The following is a 23,744-nucleotide window of genomic DNA, read 5'->3' as shown; positions in this document are numbered from 1 at the left end:
GGTTCCATCAGGAAGAGAGGGGAAACAAACCTCAAAATTTGGCCTAGAAATCTCCGTCCTGCTACTTTAACTCTTCTGTTCAATGGCAAAACTCACGTTGATTTTAGTGGGGTAAACACCATTCCTTAGTTTGGTATATAGGATGCGGGGTTGCTAGTGATCCTCTCTGAGACCTATGAAAACTGGCTCCATCAGCTGGTCATTGGGGTGGCCCTGAGGAGTTACTGACACCTTGCAGCCAAATAAAGCTATTTAATTTCAGCTCATTAAAAGCCGGTTGCTAGGGTATGTGTCCATTTGGATGAGCAAGTGCCGTTACCCAGGGTCAGCAGTCACAAGCTGAAATGGGTTTTGTAGAGCTGACAGAGGAAGAGAGACTTGTGGTGCTGTTATTGAAAATGACATAGGAAACAGTAAACATTTTATGTTTTTATCTGTCTTTCAAATTGAGCCTGGGCCTCCACGGACTGAAAAGCAGGAAGACACTCTGACATCAAAGATGCTTACTAACATTTACTGGTTGTTTTAGAAAGTATTCTCAGAAATTCCCAAGGAACAAAGACCAGCGGTGCCTGTGGGAAATAAGAGTTTCTGCAGGAAGTGTATTTTTTTCTTTCTGCACCAGATCTCCCTGAATATATTCAAATGCTTTGTGCAGAGTTTATATTTGATTTTTGGTGGAACGGTCACAAAATCTAAGATAAAAATATGAATTTTAAGATGTGCATCTTATTAAAAGGGCCCTGGTCACTGGTGGGCTGAAGTCCTGGTAATCTTTATGTTGTCAGAGAGAATCCTTGCCAAAATCAGTGGCAATCTACAGGAACCAGGTATAGTTTCAAGGGTGGGGTTGTGTTCTGCAGCTCAATCTTGCATAAGAATTGCTATAATGAACACAGCCTTGAGTAAACTGCCTTCCACTGAATCAAATCATTCTGTCCCAACGTATCTGTAGATCTTGTGCACACTTAACATTTTGGGTAAGGAGTTCTATAAATTTCTGATGGTGCTAATTTATCACTCTTCACGAGTTTCACTGAATATGCACTGCTGGTATTGGTGATCCTTTTGATCTGCTGTGGGAAAAGGGTAAAAAAATAACAGAAATTAAGATAAAGTCAAAGGCGAGCCAAGGAGACAAGCTGCCACAGAGACTGCTGGATGATTCACAGTTTTCAAATCTTCCTCCTCCTACCATAAGCATTCTGTTTCTTGAAAGAAAGTGGAATCATTGCTATGGAAAAAGAAATGTTTCAAGAAGGAAACAAATGTTTGGAGACCTGACTTGGCTGGAATTTTCCCTGCACATATACTTTTAACATGTCAGTGCTTAAACATTCTGTGTATGCATGAGGGGGGACAGGGAACAATCAAATGTTAGTGAAGATGCCCCATCTGTTCCATTATTTGAGGATGTAAAGATGCTCTTTAGCTCTCATAGTTCTTGCCAGGTGGTCTCCCTGCCCAGATTTCACATAAAAAACAGCTGCAAAGACTTTTTTTTCCCGTAGCACATGCAGGAGGAGGGATCCCAACAGTCTCATCCTTTTTGCAGATGGCAAATATACAGTATAGTTAGATCTGAATTTAAGTGTCCCTTACATTAGGTCTTTGGAACATTTTTCCTTTATTTATGAAGTAAATACAGGTCAGCCCCATGCACCCATATCGGATGTAGCACTCAGTCCCCGCTTGCTGAGCAGAAAATGCTTCACTCCAGCCCCTGCCCTCCTCCTACACTCAGTGCTCCCTGGAGCGCTCAAAAACATCCTTACCAAAAAACATCTGACAAGGTCACCATCTAGATGCAAGAGAGGGCAATAAAGTGTCGTATGCCCCAGCCGTGTATCTGCAGTGCATATATTATCTCTGACACCAGAATATCTACGTGCCTCACCATCCTGGAGGTACCAAGTGTCACACACACCTACTCTGGACAGCAGGGCAACCCAGAGGGACTCAGTGGCTTGTCAAAGATCACACAGGGGATCAGAACTGAGGTGAATCCTCCGTCATGTCTTCACTGGAGCAAAGCATATCAGTTTGAGTAGATACATCCATTGGATGCGGTGGGTTAATGGATGGAGATGAGAAGGCAGGATTTAAACAGATGTTGTGCTAGTACCCAGAGATCAGAGCTATTAGGCATAGCATTGCACTGAGGTAATTTTACAGCTTCTAATTCCTGAGCAAATTGTCACAAGTCACTTGGATGCATCTGCACTGAGCTTCATTGTGTGGTGTAATGGTCATCTGCTCTCTCTCCTCAGCCCAAACTAGTATCTTATTTTCTGGACTGTCCTCCCTCCAAACCATCCTTACTCAAATCATCCTGTGCCAACACACACTGAAGACCTTGCAGATCAGTAACATTTTTGATTAAGACCATTATGAAGCTCTGATTATGTTCATGTATCAGTGTTCACATGCGTGTTATTTTTCTGTCTTCCCCACTGCAGATCTGCGCAGGATGACAGCTGGCTTCATGGGCATGGCTGTGGCCATCATCCTCTTTGGATGGATTATCGGGGTGCTGGGGTGCTGTTGGGATCGAGGCCTTATGCAGTATGTGGCGGGGCTTCTCTTCCTCATGGGAGGTAAGGATCTTGGTGTTCGAAGAAACATGTTTTCCTTATTGTTTTAATGTTCTCTCTTTCCACATGTCCCTCCTTTTCTAAGTCATTGTAGACATGTTTTCAGAAGTTTTTTAGATGATCTGAACTTGGTTTCATTATGAGCTCCTTCTGGTATACATCAAGGATAACCCTACTGTAATTACATGCTACTTCTATCACAAAACAGTGTCTCTAAGTCACAGGACTGGAAATGGTCTTCTCAGTTCTTTAGTCCAATGCTCAGTTGCTGCAAGTAACCTTGTCACTCTTAAACTTCGTAAGCTTAATAAATTTAGTAATAAAAATGTGAAGATTATGCAGATGTTATTCCCACCACTCTCCTGTTTCATAGTAGAATACACTACTTTGATAACTAGAAACTATGCTCAAGTTCTTAACCTGTGTTTATTACTTGTCAGTTGCTCTTGAGTCAAATGTGTCTCCTTGCTTTCTCTGATGTACCTGTAAAAACACCGGTAACCTTTGTTTTCCTTTTCCCACTCTATATATGCTATTTCTTATAGACTTTTCCCCGTAAAACCAATCCAACAGCCCTTTCTGCCACCTGTTCTTGTTTGTACTTGCCTTTCTGAAATATAGATGAGAAAGGCAATTCCCAAATAAGGTCTGATCAACGTCTTGTATAAGTGACGTGATGGTTCGCTGTCTTTGCTGGAAATCCCTTATCTGAACTGTTTCATGGTCATATTTGCCTTTTTCCTGCTGCATCACACTGGAGACCCACAGTCACCCTTCAGTTGGATAATACATCCAGGCCTTTCTCCTCCTTTATAATTGGCACAGATGATCTCCCAATTTACAGAAAAGGGTCCCTTTCTTACTCCCCAGGTACCTGCCCTGGCACTTTGTGCTTCTGAGCTCCAGCCTTCAAGGCGATCCAGTTTTTCCCATGTCATGTTCCAGCTATTCTTACTACAGATACCATCCAGCCATCCAGCTTTCTGCCATCAGGGGGTTTCATGGCACACAGTTATTTGAAATGAAGGGTGTGAGAATCAAGTTCCAACACAGTGCTAGATGAATGTCTTGAAGTGAACAGCACTACTTCTGTTCTCTCTTCTCTGCTGGTGGTTTTTGTTTGGTTGGGTTTTTGCCCCCACCCCGGGCAGATCATCACTTCACTGCATTTGTTTCCTGTTTGTCTGTACTGTGGTGTGACACAGCTGAGTGTGTGAAATACAGGAAAGCTTCTCTAGTCCCAGAAGAGCAGTTAAGTGTTTCAGTAACAAGTATTCATGTTCCAGTGCTGTTGGTGCTGGTGACATGGACAGTAGCACTCTCGGTGCCCACAAACACATTTGAAATCTGCTAGTACATTGTGCAAGTACACACTGGTGTATGTGTGGACGTCTGTAAATGTTTGTTGTGGGTATCAATACTTCATGAGTAATGGGTCTACCCAATTAACTTGGTATTTCTTTTGTAATTAAAAGCTTAGTTTTCATGGGGGGCTATTTTCCTCTAATGTGCTCAGATAACTATGTGGTATTTAACGTACTACAGCATGACATTCAGATAAAAACATTAGGACTACACTAAATAAATACAGAAAACTTAAATTTATTTGAAACTAGCTAAGTCTTGTTTACTAATTGAAAATTTTCACTATATAGGGGAGATTTGCTAATGCAGCTGCAGGGATTACTTATTGGCTTGAAGTAATTTGTTTGTCAGTGATTTGAAAGATGGTTGAAAAAAGTTTTCAGGTGAAACAAGACTCAGTGTAACCATGCATAATGGGATGGGTCACTCACAGCTTACAAAGCCACCTTTTGGTATGCCCAAACAATACACGTTTCAGTGGAGACAGATCCAAGGTCATGGAACTGGGAACAAAATGTGTCAGTCATCTTCACAGAAGGAGAGGCTGCCTCTCAGAAAGCAGCCGCTTGGAAAAGGTCTCTGGGATCACAGTTGCTGGGATCATCCAGCTGCACAGGAGCTCCTGGTGCAATGCAGCTGCTGCTAAATGTGCCCGTTTTGATGGGAATAGGCAATAAGAGCATGAGGTAGGGTTATCTCTGGGCAAAACAAAACTATTTCTGGACATCCTAATCTGGTGTCCATAATGAAGGAGGACGTGGAAAAATTGGGAGGGGTTTGCAGCGGAGCTACAAGAATGACTCAAGGTCTGAAAACCAGGAAAAATACAGCATGCCACAAAAAGCCAATTGCTTGAAACTGTTTAGCAGAAGGCTTATAATTGAGTTGAACACAGTGTGGAAGTACCTGTGCAAGGAGAAGCCATCTGATAGTAGTGTGCTTTTTGACTGCATAGACAAAATAACGACAAGATCCAGCCATTAAAATCTGAAACTAATTGAAATGAGAGGCACCAGATTATTTTATCTGCCAAGTTCTGCCTAGATGTGTGATATTTTTAATAAAGATGTGTTGGGAAGAGATCAAACTTATTTTCTGCTCCAGCATAGACAGGTGAATCAGAACTACAAAAGGTCACTCTCTTTCTTGTTTTGCAGAAGTCAGTGGAAAATGCTATGCCTTTCCTGATTCATTTCCACAGCAAATTTTCATAAAGTTAGCATCTACAAACTAAAGCAGCCAGATAATAAAATTCACAACTAGAGACATCTAATCTAAAAGTCAGTAGCTATCAATGTTTTTAGACTCTGTCACATAGTCACTCCTTCTACAGCCAATGAATCTTTAATTTGAACCTTTTTATTGCACGACAGTGTTTGAATACAAAGCTGTTACTTCTGTCATGACACAAATATTCTCAACATATCATCACATTGGTCCTCAAAAACCACGGAGCCAGAGTGCCTCTTCATTTTGCCTTTTTCTCTGGTCCCCTAATGGGAAAAATGCTTTGGGAGGTTTATGACATCTGATCTTATTGTAGATGAGAGGAGATAGTGTTAAATTGGTAGCTATATAGTTAGCCTGAAATCTAACTTTCCCTTCTGTTTGCAACACCACTTGTCTTGGCTATGTTTGTAGCATTCGCTCTGTTTTTATTTCTAGACTAATAGCTTTTCTCCAATGCTTAAACATTCCTGGCTTACCATATCTATGGGTTTTGTCCCTTATTGGCCATAATTCTTTGAACAGGAAATCTCAATGGAGCACTGAGAAGTGCACTGTGATAATCTAACAAGACCAGATGTGGTTGCCTTGGACCTCTGGTTCTTTATTATATTTACTGAACAGTCTTCTTGCTAGCCCATGTGGCAGTGCCTAATAAGGTCTTACTTTAGTGTGCTTGATCTAATTTCTCAAGTAAATTGCTGAAATAAGTCATTTGTGAAATGCAGGCCGTTATCTGGTATTAGCTCATCTGGAATCCAGGACATGTAAACTGTGATTTAGAGTGTGTTTTACACTGTTATTCAGCATGTTTTGTAACAAGTTAAAAATGATTAATAATTCATCTTTTCTGTTTAGTCCAAATACATCTGTATCAACAGCAATCACAGGTCTCTCATGGCTTCCAAAGTTCTTTTGCATAATTTTCTAGAATTTGTACTTGGATTCCTTATCTTGAACAACAGCATTTGCCTGACCATAGTAGATATTTTTTCAGTCCCTCATCTTGTACAGAGCCAGATGGATATCACAAATTAGGTTTAGTATTTTTGACCTCAATTTACATGATGGTAATATTGCATAGCCTCCTGTAGCCAAAGTTGCACTATCTGTTGCTTTTTCATTTCTGTATTGTCAGTATTATTTTATCCTGCAGGGTGGGAGAGTTTCTTTTTTGAGAGCTTCTCCATTTGGAATTGTGTTCTTAAGTTTCACTAAGACTAGTTCATTTTATGCATCTTATTAGAGACTGTTTAATTCTATTACAGAAGTGGGTCATACTCAAATTATACATGACTCCAAGCACATCCTCTTGCAGCTTCTTGCGTTTTCATTACATGCATATCATTGAAAATCTGTGCACCAGTAAAAGCTCCATACTGGGCATGTCATCCAGTCATTTTGTAATTTTCTAATAATTTCTGGAACCTTAGAAGCATCTGTAACACTGCTTCCAAATGTCAGAGTCCTATGGCAAACCTGATGCTTTCATGCTCATCTAGTACCTAGTTGTACTCTAAAAGGAATTCAGTTAAACACCTACCTGAAGAAAAGCATGTGGGGCATTTTATATGTTGTGTTTTGGCCAATATATTTTTACTTGCACCAAAACCATGCCTTTGCTTTTTGAAGTCTAGACGTGACCTCCTCGTCAGTTCTCAGGAAGCAGAGTTCACGTTTTCTGGCTTTGAGAAATTCTTTTGAATATATTCAAATCCTTGACTTGCTTGGTTTTGTTATCACAGCAAGCCCGTCAATTCATTTGATTGGTGTCTTTACTCCCTCAGTAGCAGCTGATATTGCCAGGTCAAGGTCAAATTTCAGTTTTACCTCCAGCTCCAAAGACTTGGGATGCTATGAACTGGCACACTGGCAACTCTATCAAGGCAAATCCCTTCTTTCAGTTCGTCATCAAGTTGTTTCAGAATATTTCCTGTATCATGATAAGTAGACAAGCTATATATACATCTGATGATTGTTTTTTCCACCTGCTCTCCAGTGTATTTATTCATAGGAATGACTTGTTTCAGCATCTCAGATTTGGCTACATTGATTGTCCTTCCACAGCTATGCAAACCCAAGCTCACCACATCTTCTGTTACTGTACTTGCTTTAAAAAAACAATCTCTGATAGCCGATTGTTTTCACAATTCAGTTCTGATTTCATTTCAGTCAGCTGTTTTGAAACTTCACATGGCTTGTTTTATTTCTGTTTATTTCTAGTTCCAGGCCTGTCTTTGTCTTCCAAAACCTCTTCCATCCTCACCAGTGCCTGCCACAGGGAAAGTGGGGTGGCAGGGCTGCCCTATGGTGGCATGCTTCAGTGTTTCGGCAGTGGTCGCATCCTCCTCTTCCCTACATGGTGCACCTCCCTGCTGACCTGCTGTCCCTTGTCCCAGCTGGAAATACAGAACAGCACTTCCAATATCTTGTTCTGGTACTCGCTTCAGCACAAATTTATCCCTGGCCACATTACATCCCCTGCCAAAGCTACACCACTTGCCTTTGTAAATGTATTAAAAGAATCACAAAGAATGCTTTTTTATCTTCCTTATCAGAGCTCCGTCCTTCTGCTGCACATTCATGCATTTTCCTTTTGTAAGTCTGTAATTTGTATTGAGAACACATTTCAGTGAAATAGTTAGGAGTTTTACTGCATGCCTAACAAGGCAGCCCTTCAGGGAGAGACTTCTGCGTTGTCTTATTTTCTTCCAAATTTACTGCAAATAAATGCAATAAATCATCTCTGCACTTGTTTACTGTTTTACCTGTTTTCTTCACTCTTATCTGGTCTCTTCCAGTTTTGTCTTGTGACATGCACTTTAGGATCACTTTAGGGTTTTTTCTCCATTTGGTAACAGTTTCCTTAGAGAAGCATATAATTTTACTAGCCTTGCAAATACTCATTATTCTTTGCAAAGTCAAGTGTGCTTCTTGCTGTAACCTTGCTTTGAGCCAATTATAAATTTTACCATTAATAATTCAGTCTCTAATTAGTCTATTTGGAAATTATTCCAGCTGTTAAATGCCCTTATTCATGTGATTTAGCTTCACCATGCAGATCTGTAATAAACTGTTCTGTAGTCTCATAGCAGCTCATTCCTTGTCTTTGCCTAGTGATATTTTTGTGTGAAATACCAGACTTGAAGCTTTGCTGGGGAGTCTGAAATGCCCTTTTTTACTAGCACTGAAAGACTTGCTGTACACGTACAGAAGTGTTGCGGAGTTTTTCCGTCCCGATTTTCTGTCCTAGCATTTGCTTTCAGAAACATCGGGAATTTCTTTCATCCTCTCCCCCTCCCTCTTCTCCAGTGATGATCTGCCAATCTGGGAGATTCAAGCATCGTTTGCCAGCTCCACTTCTGCCACTGATTTGGGTTTCTTCTGACCCACCTAAGAGTGCTGTGGAGACGTCCATACTTGCAGGCCTTAGGTCAGGGTTACAAACGCTTCAAACCTTTTCCCACAGCAGAGGTGAACACCTATTCTTTCCAGTGCTGGCTGCTGCAGCAGAGATAAGCAGGCAGGAAAGATGCATGAGAGAGAAGAAAAAATAAAGTTATGCAGGTGTGCTGGCACAATTTCATGCTTTATTTCAGATATGCAAGAAAGGATGCTTATTAAAGAAATAAAGAACAACCTACTTGTGAATGTATGAGAGCATTCTGCTTTTGTGTTCTAATCCGGAGAGAAACAACCTTTTATAGATCATTTCCACCCTTCTCCCTTCCCAGAATTATTTCCAAAATATTCCTTTCCTCAGTCCAGGGTTGAGTCAACAAATTGCTTTATTAACTCTGCAGCCAGAGGATGGACTGGCCATTTACACTGGGTCAACTTCTCTTGCCCCAGCCACACCGTGCTTCACGTGGACCTGTCACAAGGCAGCGGGGGTGACAAGGAGGCACCCAGGAGTTTGTGCCAATGCATGTGCCAGAGCCCAGCAGCTGCCAGAGCACAACTCACTGTGTCCAGGAGCTGAGGACCAGCCTGATACTGAGGGACGCAAACCCCATCAGAAAGGGGGGCTTCACGCCAGAGCTTGGGGGACCCTGCAGCACAGTTGTCGGTAGAGATGCGCTGCACACTTCTGTGTCCTTTCTCACTCCCCGCCTCCATGGAGAGTCTTGTCTTCCAATTCCCCAAGCCTGTGTGCCGTGCTTCCTTCGCCTGCATGGTGCAGATGTTAGTAGATGACAACTGAGGCATCTGTGTATTTGCAGCCATGGATCGTTACCAGCTGTTGAGTCATTTGAGTCCCAAATTTAACTCACTGTACTTTGAAAAAAGCACATAGCAGTAGAAAATAAGAGTGTTTATCCTACACAACTGTGGTCCTGCCATCTGAAAATAATCATTCCACTGCTGAATAATTTAAGAAACAAAAATGGAGCAATTTAATACAGCAAGTGTAAGGAAAAGCTCTGTGATTGACGTCTCCTAGGCATTTATGAAGTGCCTTCATAGCAGCTGCCAAGACGAGGCAAAGAGAAAGATAAACAAGAAGAGAAAATAAAAGACATTCTTTGGAGTTCATCTGGAAATACAGTGGGCCTCACAGGGCACTAGGATTTCTATTTCTCACTAATGATCAAGGTCTCTATTCATTCTTCAGGATGTTTGTGTGTGGTGACACGATCAATCATGACACTGAAGACTGAAAATATTTTCTGTGACTGTATTTATTTTTTTTCTTTTCCACAGCATCCTTCTTTGAAAATCCAGCTTCATGTGCTTCTTTTCCAAAAGAAATAGCTTTAGAAAGTTTACATAAAATCTTTTTTTTTTTTCCATATGGAAAGACGAGTGCAAATGCACACGTACGTGCACAATTGTACGCATACAGAGCTAAAGCAACATCATGTGATTGTTACTAAAATAGTGGCATACAATAAGTCTCTGCAATCTGAGCAATTAAGTTTGGCATAAATACAGTTTTTGCAAAGGTGTAATACCTTTTGCTAGTATGAAAAGTACTTACAATTCAGAAAAAGTTGGATCGGTGGAAAAAAATGAGATGCCAAACATGCTTTAATCTTGTGGGAGATACCAAATTAATGATCATAGTATCATGGAATAGTTTGGGTTGGAAGGGAACTTCAAAGCTCATCTAGTCCAACCCCTCTGCCATGAGCAGGGACATTTTCAACTAGATCAGGTTGCTCAGAGCCCTGTCCAGCCCGGCCTTGAATGTCTCCAGGGATGGGGCATCTACCACCTCTCTGGGCAACCTGGGCCAGTGTTTCACCACCCATGTTGTAAAAGATTTATTCCCCATGGCTGGCCTGAATCTCCTCTCTTCCAGTATAAAACCATTACCCATTGTCCTATCACAACAGGCCCTGTTAAAAAAGAAGTCTGTCCCCATCTTTCTCACAGGCCCCTTTTAAGCTCTGAAAGGCTGCAATAAGGTCTCTCTGGAGCCTTCTCTTCTCCAGGCTGAACAACCCCAACTCTCTCAGCCTGTCCTCACAGCAGAGCTATTCCAGCCCTCTGATCATTTCTGTGGCTCCTCTGGACCCTCTCCAACAGGTCCATGTCTCTCCTGTGCTGGGACCTCCAGAGCTGGACATAGGACTCCAGGTGGGGTCTCACCAGAGCAGAACAGAGGGGCAGAATCACCTCCCTTGACCTGCTGGATAAATGCAGAGGAACTTTAGAATTCAGCAGAAGTCCTCAAAAGCCACTGTGAGAACTTAGGTATGTAGGTTGACCTCCAGATGGAGACAAAGGCTAGTTTGTATCAAGAGATACCATAAATTTGTTATCAAAGTCTTTGAAACAAGCCTCAGAGGGACAAGGTCAGTGCCCAACTGCCATGGCTCCCACACCACATGGATGCTCTTCTTCCTGCTTGTGCTTTTGATTAAATTCTGCATTATGCTCTAAAGTGATTTAAGATCTTCAATTGGAATGAACTTGAGTTAATGTGCGGCATTAATGGGTTTTAAATGTTTCAACCTCTCTAAGGCTCTTGATTTTTTAAAACCATCAAACACATTATAAGGGTGTTGGAAAAGGCAGAAAAGGAGCTGATGAAGGTCTTTACGGACCTGTGATGAGACCTAGAGCCCAGAGCAGCCATGCAGGCTTTGTGCCTCAGTGCCTATCAGGCAATAATGTGACAAGGCCAAGTACTGCATATTAAGGTAATAAGAGTTAGCTTGTTTTAAAAAATGCTGGCTTTCCTCAGTTTCAGTATTTGTCAGTCCCTCTTTAAAAACAGCTCCCTTCTACACAGTTTGTGGTATCCCTCATAGACAGAGTTGCAAGTTGTGGTCCCATTTTTAGGCTATGTTTCTGGGGCTTAAAGACTGACCCTTCTTGTGTATTTCAAAACCTGAACACTGATGGATACATATCCATATATACACATATATATGTCTGTAGGTCCACTGGACAGATAGAAGTCCAGTCCACACACATGGCGGGGGCTGGAGGTGCTTCTTCTTCCTGACCATAACCACTAGCAATCACTCTTTAGAAATTAGGATCACTTTCCTTTTGAATGCTATCTTATTTCCTATTTTCACTCCAAAAATAAACATTTAGGAAATTATCCATATTGGCATACCTCTTCTTCGCCATCTTTTGAGGTTTTAATATGATGTCAGAATTGCCTGTTTAGCATTTCCAAGCTAGAAAACAGTTGCTCAGCTAACAGCATGCCAAGGCTCACCATACATAATGCTTAAAAGGCAGAGTTGGGGTAGTGTGTTATGTCTTTACTTCTAGTACTTCTTTATGCTTACTGGTGCACTGAGAACTCATTTTTCATTTATTTCTTATTGCTGGCACCCATTCTGAAAATGAAATAGGGGACTCTCTGGAAATATGAAAGAGCACCTACTTTCACTGTACGGGCTTCCATGAGTCACTGCATATCTGCCACTGAACTACTCTTTTATAGTTTTTTGATGTAATACTCCTCAAGGGCAATCATCACACCCATCTTTGCATTCTCTACATAAGTTTGAAGGCAGAGTTATGTCCTTCTCACAGAATACTGTTTTCTTTAGATTCCACTTTGCCATAGCTCATGAGTTTTGCTGACTTTTTAGGTTAATACTGACAAATCTAGCCCTGAAAAGCAGGGAGCTTCAAGTTAACACGTCCATAAGAGAATGAAGGTGGGGTGGAATATAGAAATGGTTTTTTCAAACCAATAACACAGCTGTGCTACAGGGCATAGTCGTTTCGAAGTGGTTTCTTTGTGGGGTTTTTTTGTTTGTTTCCTTGTTTGTTTGTTTGTTTGTTTGTTTTCCTGGAAGGAACAGCACAATGGGAGAATTCATTGTCAACTCCATAGCAGTTGATCTCCATGGAAACATTATCAGCTGACTTCAAAGTCAAACTTCAAATGTGTTGGATTCCTTTTCCTGTGGCTCATTCCTGATGCTCCTAGATGTGTACTTGCACACTGTGGGAGAAATACCAACACAAGCAGTTCCAGCAACCTTGTACCTGATCGCAGAAGAGCACTGATGTTTAGGAGGAGAGGAAAGGCTTTGTATTTGAGGTGCAAAGATCTCACAGTCTGCAGCAAAAAACTCATTGTTTCTCAGTCTTAACTCAAATCTGTCTCCCTGAACTTGGCATGTAGTAAATTAAGGAGTCAGCTCTCTCTGGCTTTTCAGCAAAAAGAACTATTCACATTCCTCTGTGTGTTCCTTTTAAGTCAGCTATACTGACTTGTAACGTTACCCTCACCAGGACAGGAGGTACTGAGAGAAGTATCAGTACCTTCCAGAGTTAAAAGAACAGAAAACCTAGCATAGTCAGTCTGTGAAGGGCATGCAATCTGGTTTGCTTCTCGAGGATGTCAGTAGGTCTTTGAGGGGCTGAGAGTGGTGAATTAAAGTAGAAGCAAAGTAGGGGAGGCAGATCCAATAGACTTTCCCACTCACAGTCCTGGAAAACAAGTTACATGTACTTTGAAATTCTGTGGTTGTTCCATATCCCTTAATGTCACTAGGTCTTTGATCTGTTGCTGGCTTCTGAATTTCAATGGCAAGAGGCATCAAGGCCAAAGGAAGACAACAAAAGCAAAACTGGCATTTATTATTGGGTTACTTTTATTTAAAAAAAATGTTTGCTGAGTTGTTTGCCTGCCAGGTATCAAAGAGGAAAGACTACACATGCAACAGACAGAAGAGTAATACTGTCGTGATTTGCTAGGAAGGAAGAATTCTCTACAGAGAGAAAGTGGAACAAATTTCTATGAATGGCAGGCCTTGTTGTTAAATGCAGAGGCTGAAGCAAGGCTTAGATTCACCTTCTTGGCTCCTCAGGTTGTCAATTTAGAAAAACAACATTCCCCTTGGACAAATCAGTGCTATGCTTGCTTGGTCCAATCTGCCTGGATAGAGTCCAACTGGCCACTGGAAATTCCACAGAAAAAGCAGCTGGGCCTGGCAGAAACTAGATGAGTGAGGCTGTCCTTGTTTCTGCCCAACCTGGCTCTTCCAAGGGTTACAGAGGTGGGTCATGCCTACGTACTTGTGTGGGCTGCAGAGGTATTTCCTCTGCAACAGGAAATAAGATTTAAGCACGTGACCCTTTAAGGCAGTACTGAAGGGGTCAGGGTAATTTGTTGCTTGCAAGCATTCACATGAATGATGTAAACTTCATAGGGGTGGCCTGCATCCAGTGGTCTTTGCTGAGAAGACAATTATATCTTCTTTTGATTTCTGGCTATTATCTCGCTATAACTGTATAACTTAGAAAAGATTTTTCAGCTCCTATCAGGTCAGCTCAGCAAAATAGTAACAGACCTCTGAGCCTTTTGCAGCAAGGATCTTCAGTTCACATTTGGTACAAACAACTGAAAGTTGTACAACCAAAGAGTCCTCTGGCCACTTGAAAAAATTAATAGATAGGCTTCTCTCTAGCACCCAAAGGCAAAAATATCCAAATCAGGTAGCTACCACCATCACCCAGAGCTCTCAATGGCTCCTTTGGTAGTGCCTTCAGCAGAGAAGAGGATTAAATAGTCATGTAAGTAACTCTACACTTTCCACCCTGAAAGTATTCCCTCTAAGTGTCTTTTCAGTGGCACACACAAGGCAATGTGGAAGAAAGCTGCACTGAAATTGTTGTGTTGTGTCTGTTCTCCAGTCTCCCTTGTCTTGAAGAACACCTGTCTGAAGACTTTTCAGCAATTTAAGCTTTCTTACAAAAGAGAGATTCCACAAACCCTCTGAGGTTCCTTCTGAGAAAGGTTAAACTGGAAGAAAAACACTTTAGGTGGAGAGAGGCAGAATGACATGGTTGCTATTTATAAAAGAACAAATGTAATGTGGTGCATGGACTCCCCATGTCGTGGGAGTTGGTGTGTGACAAGGCAAACCCAACCTGACCTCACAAGTTTCTCTTCAGCTCTGGCAAATGGTAGGCTGGGAAGCACCTGCCTGAGGTACAGTTTGATGCTAAACTTATGTGTCTTGTCATCTGCCAAATCTGAGATGCGATGGAGTCACTCCGGTTTGCTCAGACTTCCAGTGGAACCTTTCATTTAATCTTTGAGCCTCTACTTGGGCCATCCTGGGAGGTCCATACTGCAGGGGATCCAACAAACCTGCCAGGACCCTCTGCCTGTGGCTGAGCATGGTGTCTGCCAGCACAGGGCTGGGATAATTCCACTAACATTCGATCAGGATGCTTCTTCATTTTGACATTAAGAGAGCCTCTTCCTTTCTCTCGCTCCTGAATACAGAATCACATCCCACTTCTACAACTGGCACAATTTTTGCTGCCTCCTCCTGCTGTGCCTGCAAGTTCATGAGCCATTATGTTTGCTTAATGGCTGTAGGCAAGTCACTTTATTATTGCTAGGTTATTTTGGGTGGGTCATAGGAATCACCATTGTTAAAGTAATCAGAGGGTCATTAAACTCAGTCTTTGATCAACTCCTTTATTTCTCCCTATCCTGTTTTATAAAAACAATGTGCTTTTAGCTAAGTAGTGTTTTCTTTTGCCTTACCTGCCAACTCGTAACTTCAGAGGGTGCTTGCTCATGCCTGGTGCCCAACAGCTGTGCTGGTCCACAGCGTGGGTATCCACTTTTGGTGCAGTCCCATGTTGAGTGGGATGTGGTAACAGAAATCTCACCCTGTGCAAATCTGCAGGGTGCTATCATGTGCAATACAGACTGACTGTCAGTTGTACCAGCAAAGTGGAGATCAACACTCTACTGCTGTAATATTGTTCCATATTTACATGGGCCTAAGGGTGGTACCCATTAAGTATTTGCGGTTGTGACAGAGGATACATAGTCCTCTGATGCCATAGCTTATTACAGCTTGTGCAGCAGCAATTCAATAGACAGACTCCGCTGCTGAAGCAACACACAGCGGGCGCACAGCTCTGCTGGGGTACGGATGCTGCTGGTACATTTGGAGGTAGGAGGCCAAAGGCCAAATGCAAATTGCATTCTGAGAGTGGCTATAATGCAATATCGTAGCACTGCTGTAGATCCCACAGTTTACTCTGGTTCTTAGTATAAAATAAAAATGTATTAAGTTCCAACCCAGGTGGGTTTATGGTCTCACAAGGACATGGCACTGCATTTCCATCACCCAGTCAGACTTCTCCTTCCATCATGGCTTTTTCTGTAAGGGCAATTTTCCAGCAAATCCCTTGCTATTCTGCAACCTATCGGTGATGCTGCAAGCTGCTTCTGCTGGAACAGTACATAATTAAGCAATAATTTATATTCTATGCGTGTATGCACAGAGCAATAAAGTGTTCTCAAGAGCTGCGTGCTGCTGAGGCGTTTAATCCGTGCACAGAAGGAGTTTACTGCAAAGCTGCTCCCTCCAAAAGGCTTTTGTCATCACTGTGTTGGGAGGGAATTCAGTTTATTCTTTAATAATTTCATTTGATTGTGATATAATTTAAACAGCTAAAGGTACACACTCCGCTCCACTTTAGGATCAGACCTCATTTTATTTGTTTGTTTGATGTACCTTGAAAACAGTAAAAGCTACTAGGGCAGAGAGAAAGTAAAGATAATGTTGTTTCACTTGTGAGATTTCTTTCCCCTATAACTGTATAATAAAAAGTGATGATAATTAAATAAACAGCACTCCTTACAAAGACACTAGTGGCCACAAATTGCCATCAATGGCTGCTACTAGAATACTTTAAAAGGCAGAGATTCGCATTTATTTGAGAACTGCTTGGTTTCAAAGGACATCTTAAAAATCTTACCTTTGTGTTTCTCTTTTTATCTACTGGTGTTTATATGTAATACTTAACATTTCTGTCTCTGAAAAAACACACACACACACACAAACACACAAAAGAAGGCAAGCAGAAGGGGAAAATAATTAGGGGGTTTTTATTTGTTTTTTTTATTTGTTTACTTTGTAAATCTGACAGCACAGTTAGTTAATGAGGAATTTCTGCCTGTTGCTGGGGAAGAGAGAGGACAAATGTCACTCTATCAGACCTGGAATAAATGTTTTCCAAATAATAACAAAAACGATGTGTAGAGAGGTGGGTCTCAGAGGTGGGCCTGGTGCCCAGATAATTTAATTACTGACTTTTTGGATTCGGTTCCAAATTGATGATGACTTCTTCAGGTGAAGACATCCACAAAAGAGTATTTTTGCTTTCCTTTCCTTCTTTCCCTGAAAGCCGTAGTGAGGTGGACTTCAATAAATTATGTTCTGGTGAGATAAGAAACTTTTGCCCCTCCGGAGAGAGCAGAGTGGAGAACCACAGAAATGACCCAACACCTTTCCGAGCCAAGAGAAGCTGTTACCTGAAATTGCCTCCAATGGTGGTTCCAAGCAAAGGAGCGCCCATAACATCAGCTCCTGCATCACGGGGCAGGGGATGACATTGGCCGGCTGAAGGGGTGGACATGGCTACAATCAGACTCCTGATAGTGCTGTCTGTTTGCACACCAGCACCACAAAGGCTCATATTCAATTGCACTGTATCTAAGAAAGGCAGCAGTTCAGAAAACACCATGAAGCCTGTGAAATCCCTCAAGCTCCATCACTCTGGAAGCCAAGTCTGCAGGCAGTGTAGGCAAAAGACTTGGCTTCTGAAATGGTTCAGGTGGGCACTAGCATGAGGCAAAATTCAAACATATTTGGTACGGATGGTTTGAGCCTGCTTGTGTTTAAATTGCTTCACTCACAAGTAGTTGTGTTTTGCCCTGGAGGTGAGGTTTGAAAACTGCAAACAGGCATGGCAGCCCCTTGCACAGCCAGGGGAGATCAGAAAGAAAAGGGACATTTACTGAAAAAAAATCCTAGAAGCAGAGGCCCAGAGGTCTGCTTGATGTAATCGTGCTTAAAAACAGCTACAGCAAAGGGCTCTTACTCATAATCCACAGAGAAGTAGGCTTTGACCAACAATGATGTTATCTTTACCAGCCATCCCTCTCCTGACCCTGTCTTCCCCTGCAACAAGGACGGCAGGACCCAAATCTTATACACACATACAGCAAATAAGTTCATCTTTGTCCTGAACAAACTTCTAGTCTAAATGGAGACATTCAGTACAATGTTTAATATTCTTCTTCCATAGTATATAAGAAGGAAAAGCAGAAGATAGCCATGAGGTATTTAGTAGCTCAGGTGCTCAAACCACTGTTGATCATCAGCCCGTTAGCAGGACAGGCGTTGTCAAAACCAGTCTGAGAGAAAGGGCAGCTGTCTGATGAGGAGTCAGGATGGGGGTTTGACAACATGTCAAACAGCAGTTTCTGTGGCACAAACACGGCTTTACATGAAATTTCATCTCTCAGCTGCCTGAAGCATTTTGCAATGACACGTGAATTTCCTTAGTCAGAAACACTGCTGTTACCTTGTCTCCTTCATTAATGTTTCGCTTAGGATGATAATATGTAAATCCTAGCACAAAGAACTTAGCATGTTCTGCTGCTACACGAGCTTGTCCAGCTCACATACCAGCACATCCCCCGTGAGCTCTTATTACTGCCTGTCATTCACATTCACATTCTGTGTGCCATTGCCTTGGTCTAAGTGCCGATCCTTGGGCCGCCAGGCTTCAGGTCTGGTTGTCTGCTTGAGCCAGAGTTATGGGAAGTATTTTTTATAAAGAAAGGAAAGTTTGTATTGGTACAGCTGTCCAGGGATCTGTGGCATTATTGTACATCAGAGGGCATTAGATACCTCCCCGTACAGCGTGACGCCTCACTGATGGCAAGAACCTACCAGGAAAATGAATAAGGTTTCAGTTTATTTTCTGGGGAGAGAAAGAATTCAGGGTAGGAGATGCTCATGGCTTGCTGCAACCCTGCTGCCTCTGAAGCACCGTGTCCATAGTGCACACAGGGTCACGGACAGGAACAACAGTGTCCATCTTCCTGCCATCCCAGCTCCATGTCTTACCTGGAACAGCAGAGGCTGCATTTCCAAGAGTAAGCTCAATTTCTGCATTTCTTCAGACCATGAGTCTTTCACTATGGTGGCCAACAATTGTGCAGTTTTCAAGGATGATCCTTTGTGTTATGATTGCCAATTCATGAGGAGCGGCTACCTAACAGTCCTGAGATAGCAACCGTATTCAGCTTTCATCAGTAAATCTCCTGGTGAGAGGCCAGATTAACTACAAGTTGGAACTTCCTTGCTCAGCTGAATACAAACAACACATAGGACTCACATAATGGCCATAAAGATTCCTCTACGCAGTAAAATATGGTGGGGTTTTTTGTCTGTAATGAATAGCGCTAGAGAGGCTGATAAACCAGTGCCATACAAGGCATCCTGCAGGAGCCCTGGGGGATGACTGTCTGAGGACCATGCGATGCATCCTCTAATGTTGTGTACAGCAGTCATTATTTATCATTGTGGGATTAGCACATTCTCCAGTGAAGGGGCAAGACGGGGGCAGCATTTTTAAAGAAGTATCATGCTTGTGATTTACTTTATTCTCTATTGTTGTTACTTATTCTTCTTTATTGTTTGTTTGTTATGGGGCAGAATACCTCCAGCAAGGCAGAGTGCCAGTATATTGGACACTGTTCGAATACAAAGAATAAGCAATGTTCCTTACGTTGAAGAGCTTGTAATCAAAATAGGCAATACAAAGCATGAAAGCACAGGGAGTATTTGAAATCCAAAGCTATTTCCTTCCCTTTTGTACTTAGCAAATGCAGCTTCAGTCTGGTCACACAGATTTTCCCACCCACCTCTCTAAACAATCTTATATTGCAAGAGAGCTTAAATTATCATGTTCTTGCTAGCAAAGAGAGGCCTTTCATGTCATTTACTAACCACAGCCATTTGAAATGAGCCACAGAGCTTGGTTCAGACCACAGTGACTCTGATGGCTCCTTTTCCTTCTGATTCCACAATGTACTAGTCATGTTGACATGTCACACAGGGAACAACTGCATTCTTGTCAGACACCTTCAAAGTGACCCGCTTAGTGGATGAGGGAAAGGCTGTGGATATCGTGTACTTAGAGTTCAGTAAAGCCTTTGACACCGTATCCCACAGCATTCTCCTGGAGAAGCTGGCAGCTCATGGCCTGGACGGGCAAACTCTTCGAAGGATAAAGAATTGTGGTGAACAGAGCCAAATCCATCTGGTCACGAGTGGTGTTCCCCAGGGCTCAGTATTGAGGCCAGTTCTGCTTAATCTCTTTATCAAAGACTGGGACAAGGGCATTGAGTGCACCTTCAGTAAGTCTGCAGACAACACCAAGTTGGGTGGGAGTGTTGATCTGCTGGAGGGTAAGATGGTCATACAGAGGGATCTGGACCAGATGGATTAATGGGCTGAGGCAAATTGTATGAGGTTCTACAAGGCCAAATGCTAGGTCCTGCACTTGGGTCACAAAATCCCCCAGGCAGCACTACAGGCTCAGGGAAGAGTGGCTGAAAAGGTGCCTGGCAGAGAGGGATCTGGGGGTGCTGATTGACAGATGGCTGAATATGAGCCAGCAGTGTGCCCAGGTGGCCAAAAAGGCCAACAGCATCCTGGCTTGTGTCAGGAATAGTGTAACCAGCAGGACCAGGGCAGTGATCATCCCCCTGTACTTGGAGCTGGTGAGGCTGCACCTCGAATCCTGTGTTCAGTTTTGGGCCCCTCACTACAGAAGAGACATTGAGGTGCTGGAGAGAGTTCAGAGAAGGGAGATGAGGCTGGTGAAGGGTCTGGAGCACAAGTCTGATGAGGAGCAGCTGAGGGAACTGGGGCTGTTTAGCCTGGAGAAGAGGAGGCTGAGGGGAGACCTTATCCCTCTCTACAACTACCTGAGAGGAGGTTGTAGCGTGGAGGGTGTTGGTCTCTTCTCCCAAGTAGCAAGTGATAGGATGAGAGGAAATGGCCTTGAGTTGAGCCAGGGAAGGTTCATATTGGATATTAGGGAAAATTTTTTCACAGAAAGGGTTGTGAGGCATTGGAGCAGGCTGCCCAGGGAAGTGGTTGAGTCTCCATCCCTGGAGGTGTTTAAAAGACATAGAGATAAGGCTCTTAGACACATGTTTCAGTGCCAGAGTGAGGTTATGGTTGGACTCAATCTTAAGAGTCTCTTCCAACCAAAATGATTCTATTATTTTATGATTCTGTGATTCTGTGTTACCAGATATCCTAAGCAACAGGGTAAAACACAGAAAGTGGTGCAGGGTTTCAAATCAAACAACCTGGCTTTTGAGTAAGGGATTCTGGGAGGAAAACCTCCCCATTTATTCTGCTCTGTGTTTTTAAATAGTGTAGGACATCTCTATAGTAGGCTCCAGAGCCTGGGATCTCACACTGCTTTTACAAAAGTCCAGAGCACTGCCCGTAGACTAATGGGGTACTGATGAGAGGCATAGTACCTACCGCAGCAACTTGCTAGTTCTGACTGGTACCCTGTGGCACTATTATAATGTGAGTACTTATGAGGAATTTGGGGCATCTGGTAGCTACATGTTGTATTAGGGAAGGAGCCCAGAGTGTCCTTATTCCCTGACCTTTACAACAGACAGCATCTACAAGTGGAACTCCAAAACACATTGAAGAAAAGACAGTTCAAACAGACAAAGCAGTGATCAGAAGACGGAACAGAGAGAGGGCCTTGGTGGTCTCACAGCAGGTCCATGATGAAGATTTGCCTGCAGATTCTAGACCTGTGTGATATTCCTACTAAGTAAAGAAGGTGGGTGTGGTGGAAAGTCTACACATTTTTGGTAGTGTATATATGTTCCTACTAATGTCCCCAGTTTCTGAACCTAATCCAGGCAAATTCAGGCGAAAATCTTATCTGTGTTTTCAAAGTGGGGAGTCTAAAATCCATTTCTTCAACGCAACAGCAACTGAAAAAGCAAAGCAGCAGAGAAACAACAGGAGAAATGTTGCAGAAGAGAAGCACGAGGAGGGGCAGGAAGGAGTAGAAGGAGACAAGGGCACCAGAGGAGAGGAGCTTGACACTAAAACCAGGCTGGCTGTGACTGCTTTAGAGGATCATGGTATCTTAGGGATGGGACTGGGAAGAGTAGGAGATTCCTCTCCAGCAGCTGCTGGTGAACAGATGCAGGATGTGCCCCACAGGCACCACAGGTAGCTACTGATATGTGCATGAACACACACAGGACTGACCACACGTGTTACTATAGCACGTGTCCTGTAGGTTGCCTTCTGTGCCCAGGACTCTCTGTGAAATTCAGAAAGGCCCCCACAAGGAGTAATTAGAGAGGAAAAATAAACTACCAACTTTATGTTGACTTTAGTTGTCATCTCTTGAAACAGGCGCGTAGCATCTGTAGCTATCTATTATTTGGTGTGTGGGTGGTAACTGTGACATTTCAGGAGCTCAGAGTTTAGCTTTGATGAAGCTGGAGGCCGAAGATCAAAATTAGACTCATCTGGGTGGGCTAAGGTTCAGCCTCATCTGATAGCGGTGTCTTTCCATAACACTTGCCATGTGACAGACTTATGAAGCCTGCTCTCGCAGTGTTCTCAGGAAGAAATGAAATATTGCTGCGGAGATGGAAAACAAGAACAGGATATTTGGAAGATTTCCCCAACACTGCAGAGGGCATCTAGATTGGGACTGGAGTCACGCAGAGTGTATAATCCAAATTTTGTGAGGGATTTTAAGACTTTGACGGTGGTATTTCAAAGGGGGGATGTATAATGAAAGGTGTTAGACTTTGGTATAAGAAAAGTCTGAAAAACATCTCCCAAGTCATTTCAAATGTACCTTTCAACAGAGCCAGAATATGTCAAGTTTTTTGTAATATTTTCTCCTATAAAACCCATCACCACAAAATTGGAATTAAACAAGAAATTCAAGCTTTTTTTCACCCCTAAAATATTGAAACATGATGACTCACTCTCTGTTTGTCTAAAGCAAAATTCTAGAAAAATCAGTGGTTTCATGAAGCATTCTGCTTCCCAAGGGACTGTTCATAATGAAAAAACTGTTCCTGTTGAAGTTTCTCCATACTGCTCTGCTCAGCACCAGATCAATATTCAAGGCTCTGGTGGCACTCCATTCTTTCTCTGTGGAGCCACTAAACCAAGCGTCTTTCTCAATATGAACATCTTCCTTTAGGTATTTCCTCACTGCTTGTGCCAGATCTTCTCAGGCGGCTCGGAAAGTGGGATGTCTGTCACTCTTCTAACTTCTCTTTGTTCTTTTTTTTTCCCCTCCCTCCTTCTCCCCTTCCCGCTCTCCTCCAGGAACCTTCTGCATCATTTCACTGTGCACCTGTGTGGCTGGAATCAACTTTGAGCTCTCCCGCTACCCCCGCTACCTGTACGGACTTCCCGACGACATCAGCCATGGCTATGGCTGGTCCATGTTCTGTGCGTGGGGGGGCCTGGGCCTCACTCTGATCTCTGGCTTCTTCTGCACTCTGGCTCCTTCTGTCCAACCTGTCCCCAGGACCAACTGCCCCAAATCTAGACCTGAGAATGGGACAGTGTGCTAAAACAAATAGCAAACAAATACACACACACACATACATATATATATATGTCTATGTATACCTATACATGCATATATATATATAACTATATATATAGAACAAATCTCAAATTAATGCCAGTGCCAAGGTAGAGCTGAGTCCAACACGGCACTCACATCTCCACCGGACATCTGTGTTGCTTCGTTCTTTCTCACAGCGATGGGAAAGCTTTTCTCTCACGTGGCTCTTCCATCCAACTCTTAACTTCAGCGTCATACCTTAGAGGTCAAATGAACATACAGTCGCACCAACTTACTGCCATTTGGGAAGGGGAATAGGGAGTCCATGTGGGGGATCTGGCACCAGAATCTGTACAGGACATGGAGGGTGGGGTGGGAGGGGGACAAAGAGTCTGTCCGTTGCAGCCAGAAGGGAAAATGCAAACAGCAAGCAAAGGAGCAAATCAAGCATTTGAGCCACCTCTACAACATACCTCCTCAAGGCCAATATCAGAAATTTACCCACTTTATTTTTCTTTCTTAAAACAAAATGACAGAAGCCTGCCCTATCATTGTTTTTGAGGGTTTTTTTAGGGTTTCGTTTTTTGTTGTTTTGTTTTGTTTTGTTTTTTTCTTAAAACACAGAAAATAAAATGGACAGAACATGTGGGGAAAAGCAGA

At 42.7% G+C, this 23,744-nt stretch overlaps 1 protein-coding gene across 1 annotated transcript in view; it reads left to right on the top strand.

The window, feature by feature from the left end:
- Positions 1 to 23,088, top strand: part of TMEM178B (transmembrane protein 178B) — a gene marked incomplete at both ends in the record, with an annotated part of 225,450 nt that extends 202,362 nt beyond the window's left edge. Inside the window, 2 exons of the mRNA XM_080346529.1 lie at positions 2,460 to 2,597; positions 22,838 to 23,088. Coding sequence (XP_080202655.1) covers positions 2,460 to 2,597; positions 22,838 to 23,088 — 389 coding nt within the window. The remainder of the gene's footprint in view (positions 1 to 2,459; positions 2,598 to 22,837) is intronic.
- Positions 23,089 to 23,744: the final 656 nt, after the last annotated feature.

The sequence above is a fragment of the Nesoenas mayeri genome (genome assembly GCF_963082525.1).
Source record: "Nesoenas mayeri genome assembly, chromosome: 1".
In the NCBI taxonomy this organism is placed as follows: domain Eukaryota; kingdom Metazoa; phylum Chordata; class Aves; order Columbiformes; family Columbidae; genus Nesoenas; species Nesoenas mayeri.
This window is presented reverse-complemented; position numbering and strand designations above follow the sequence as displayed.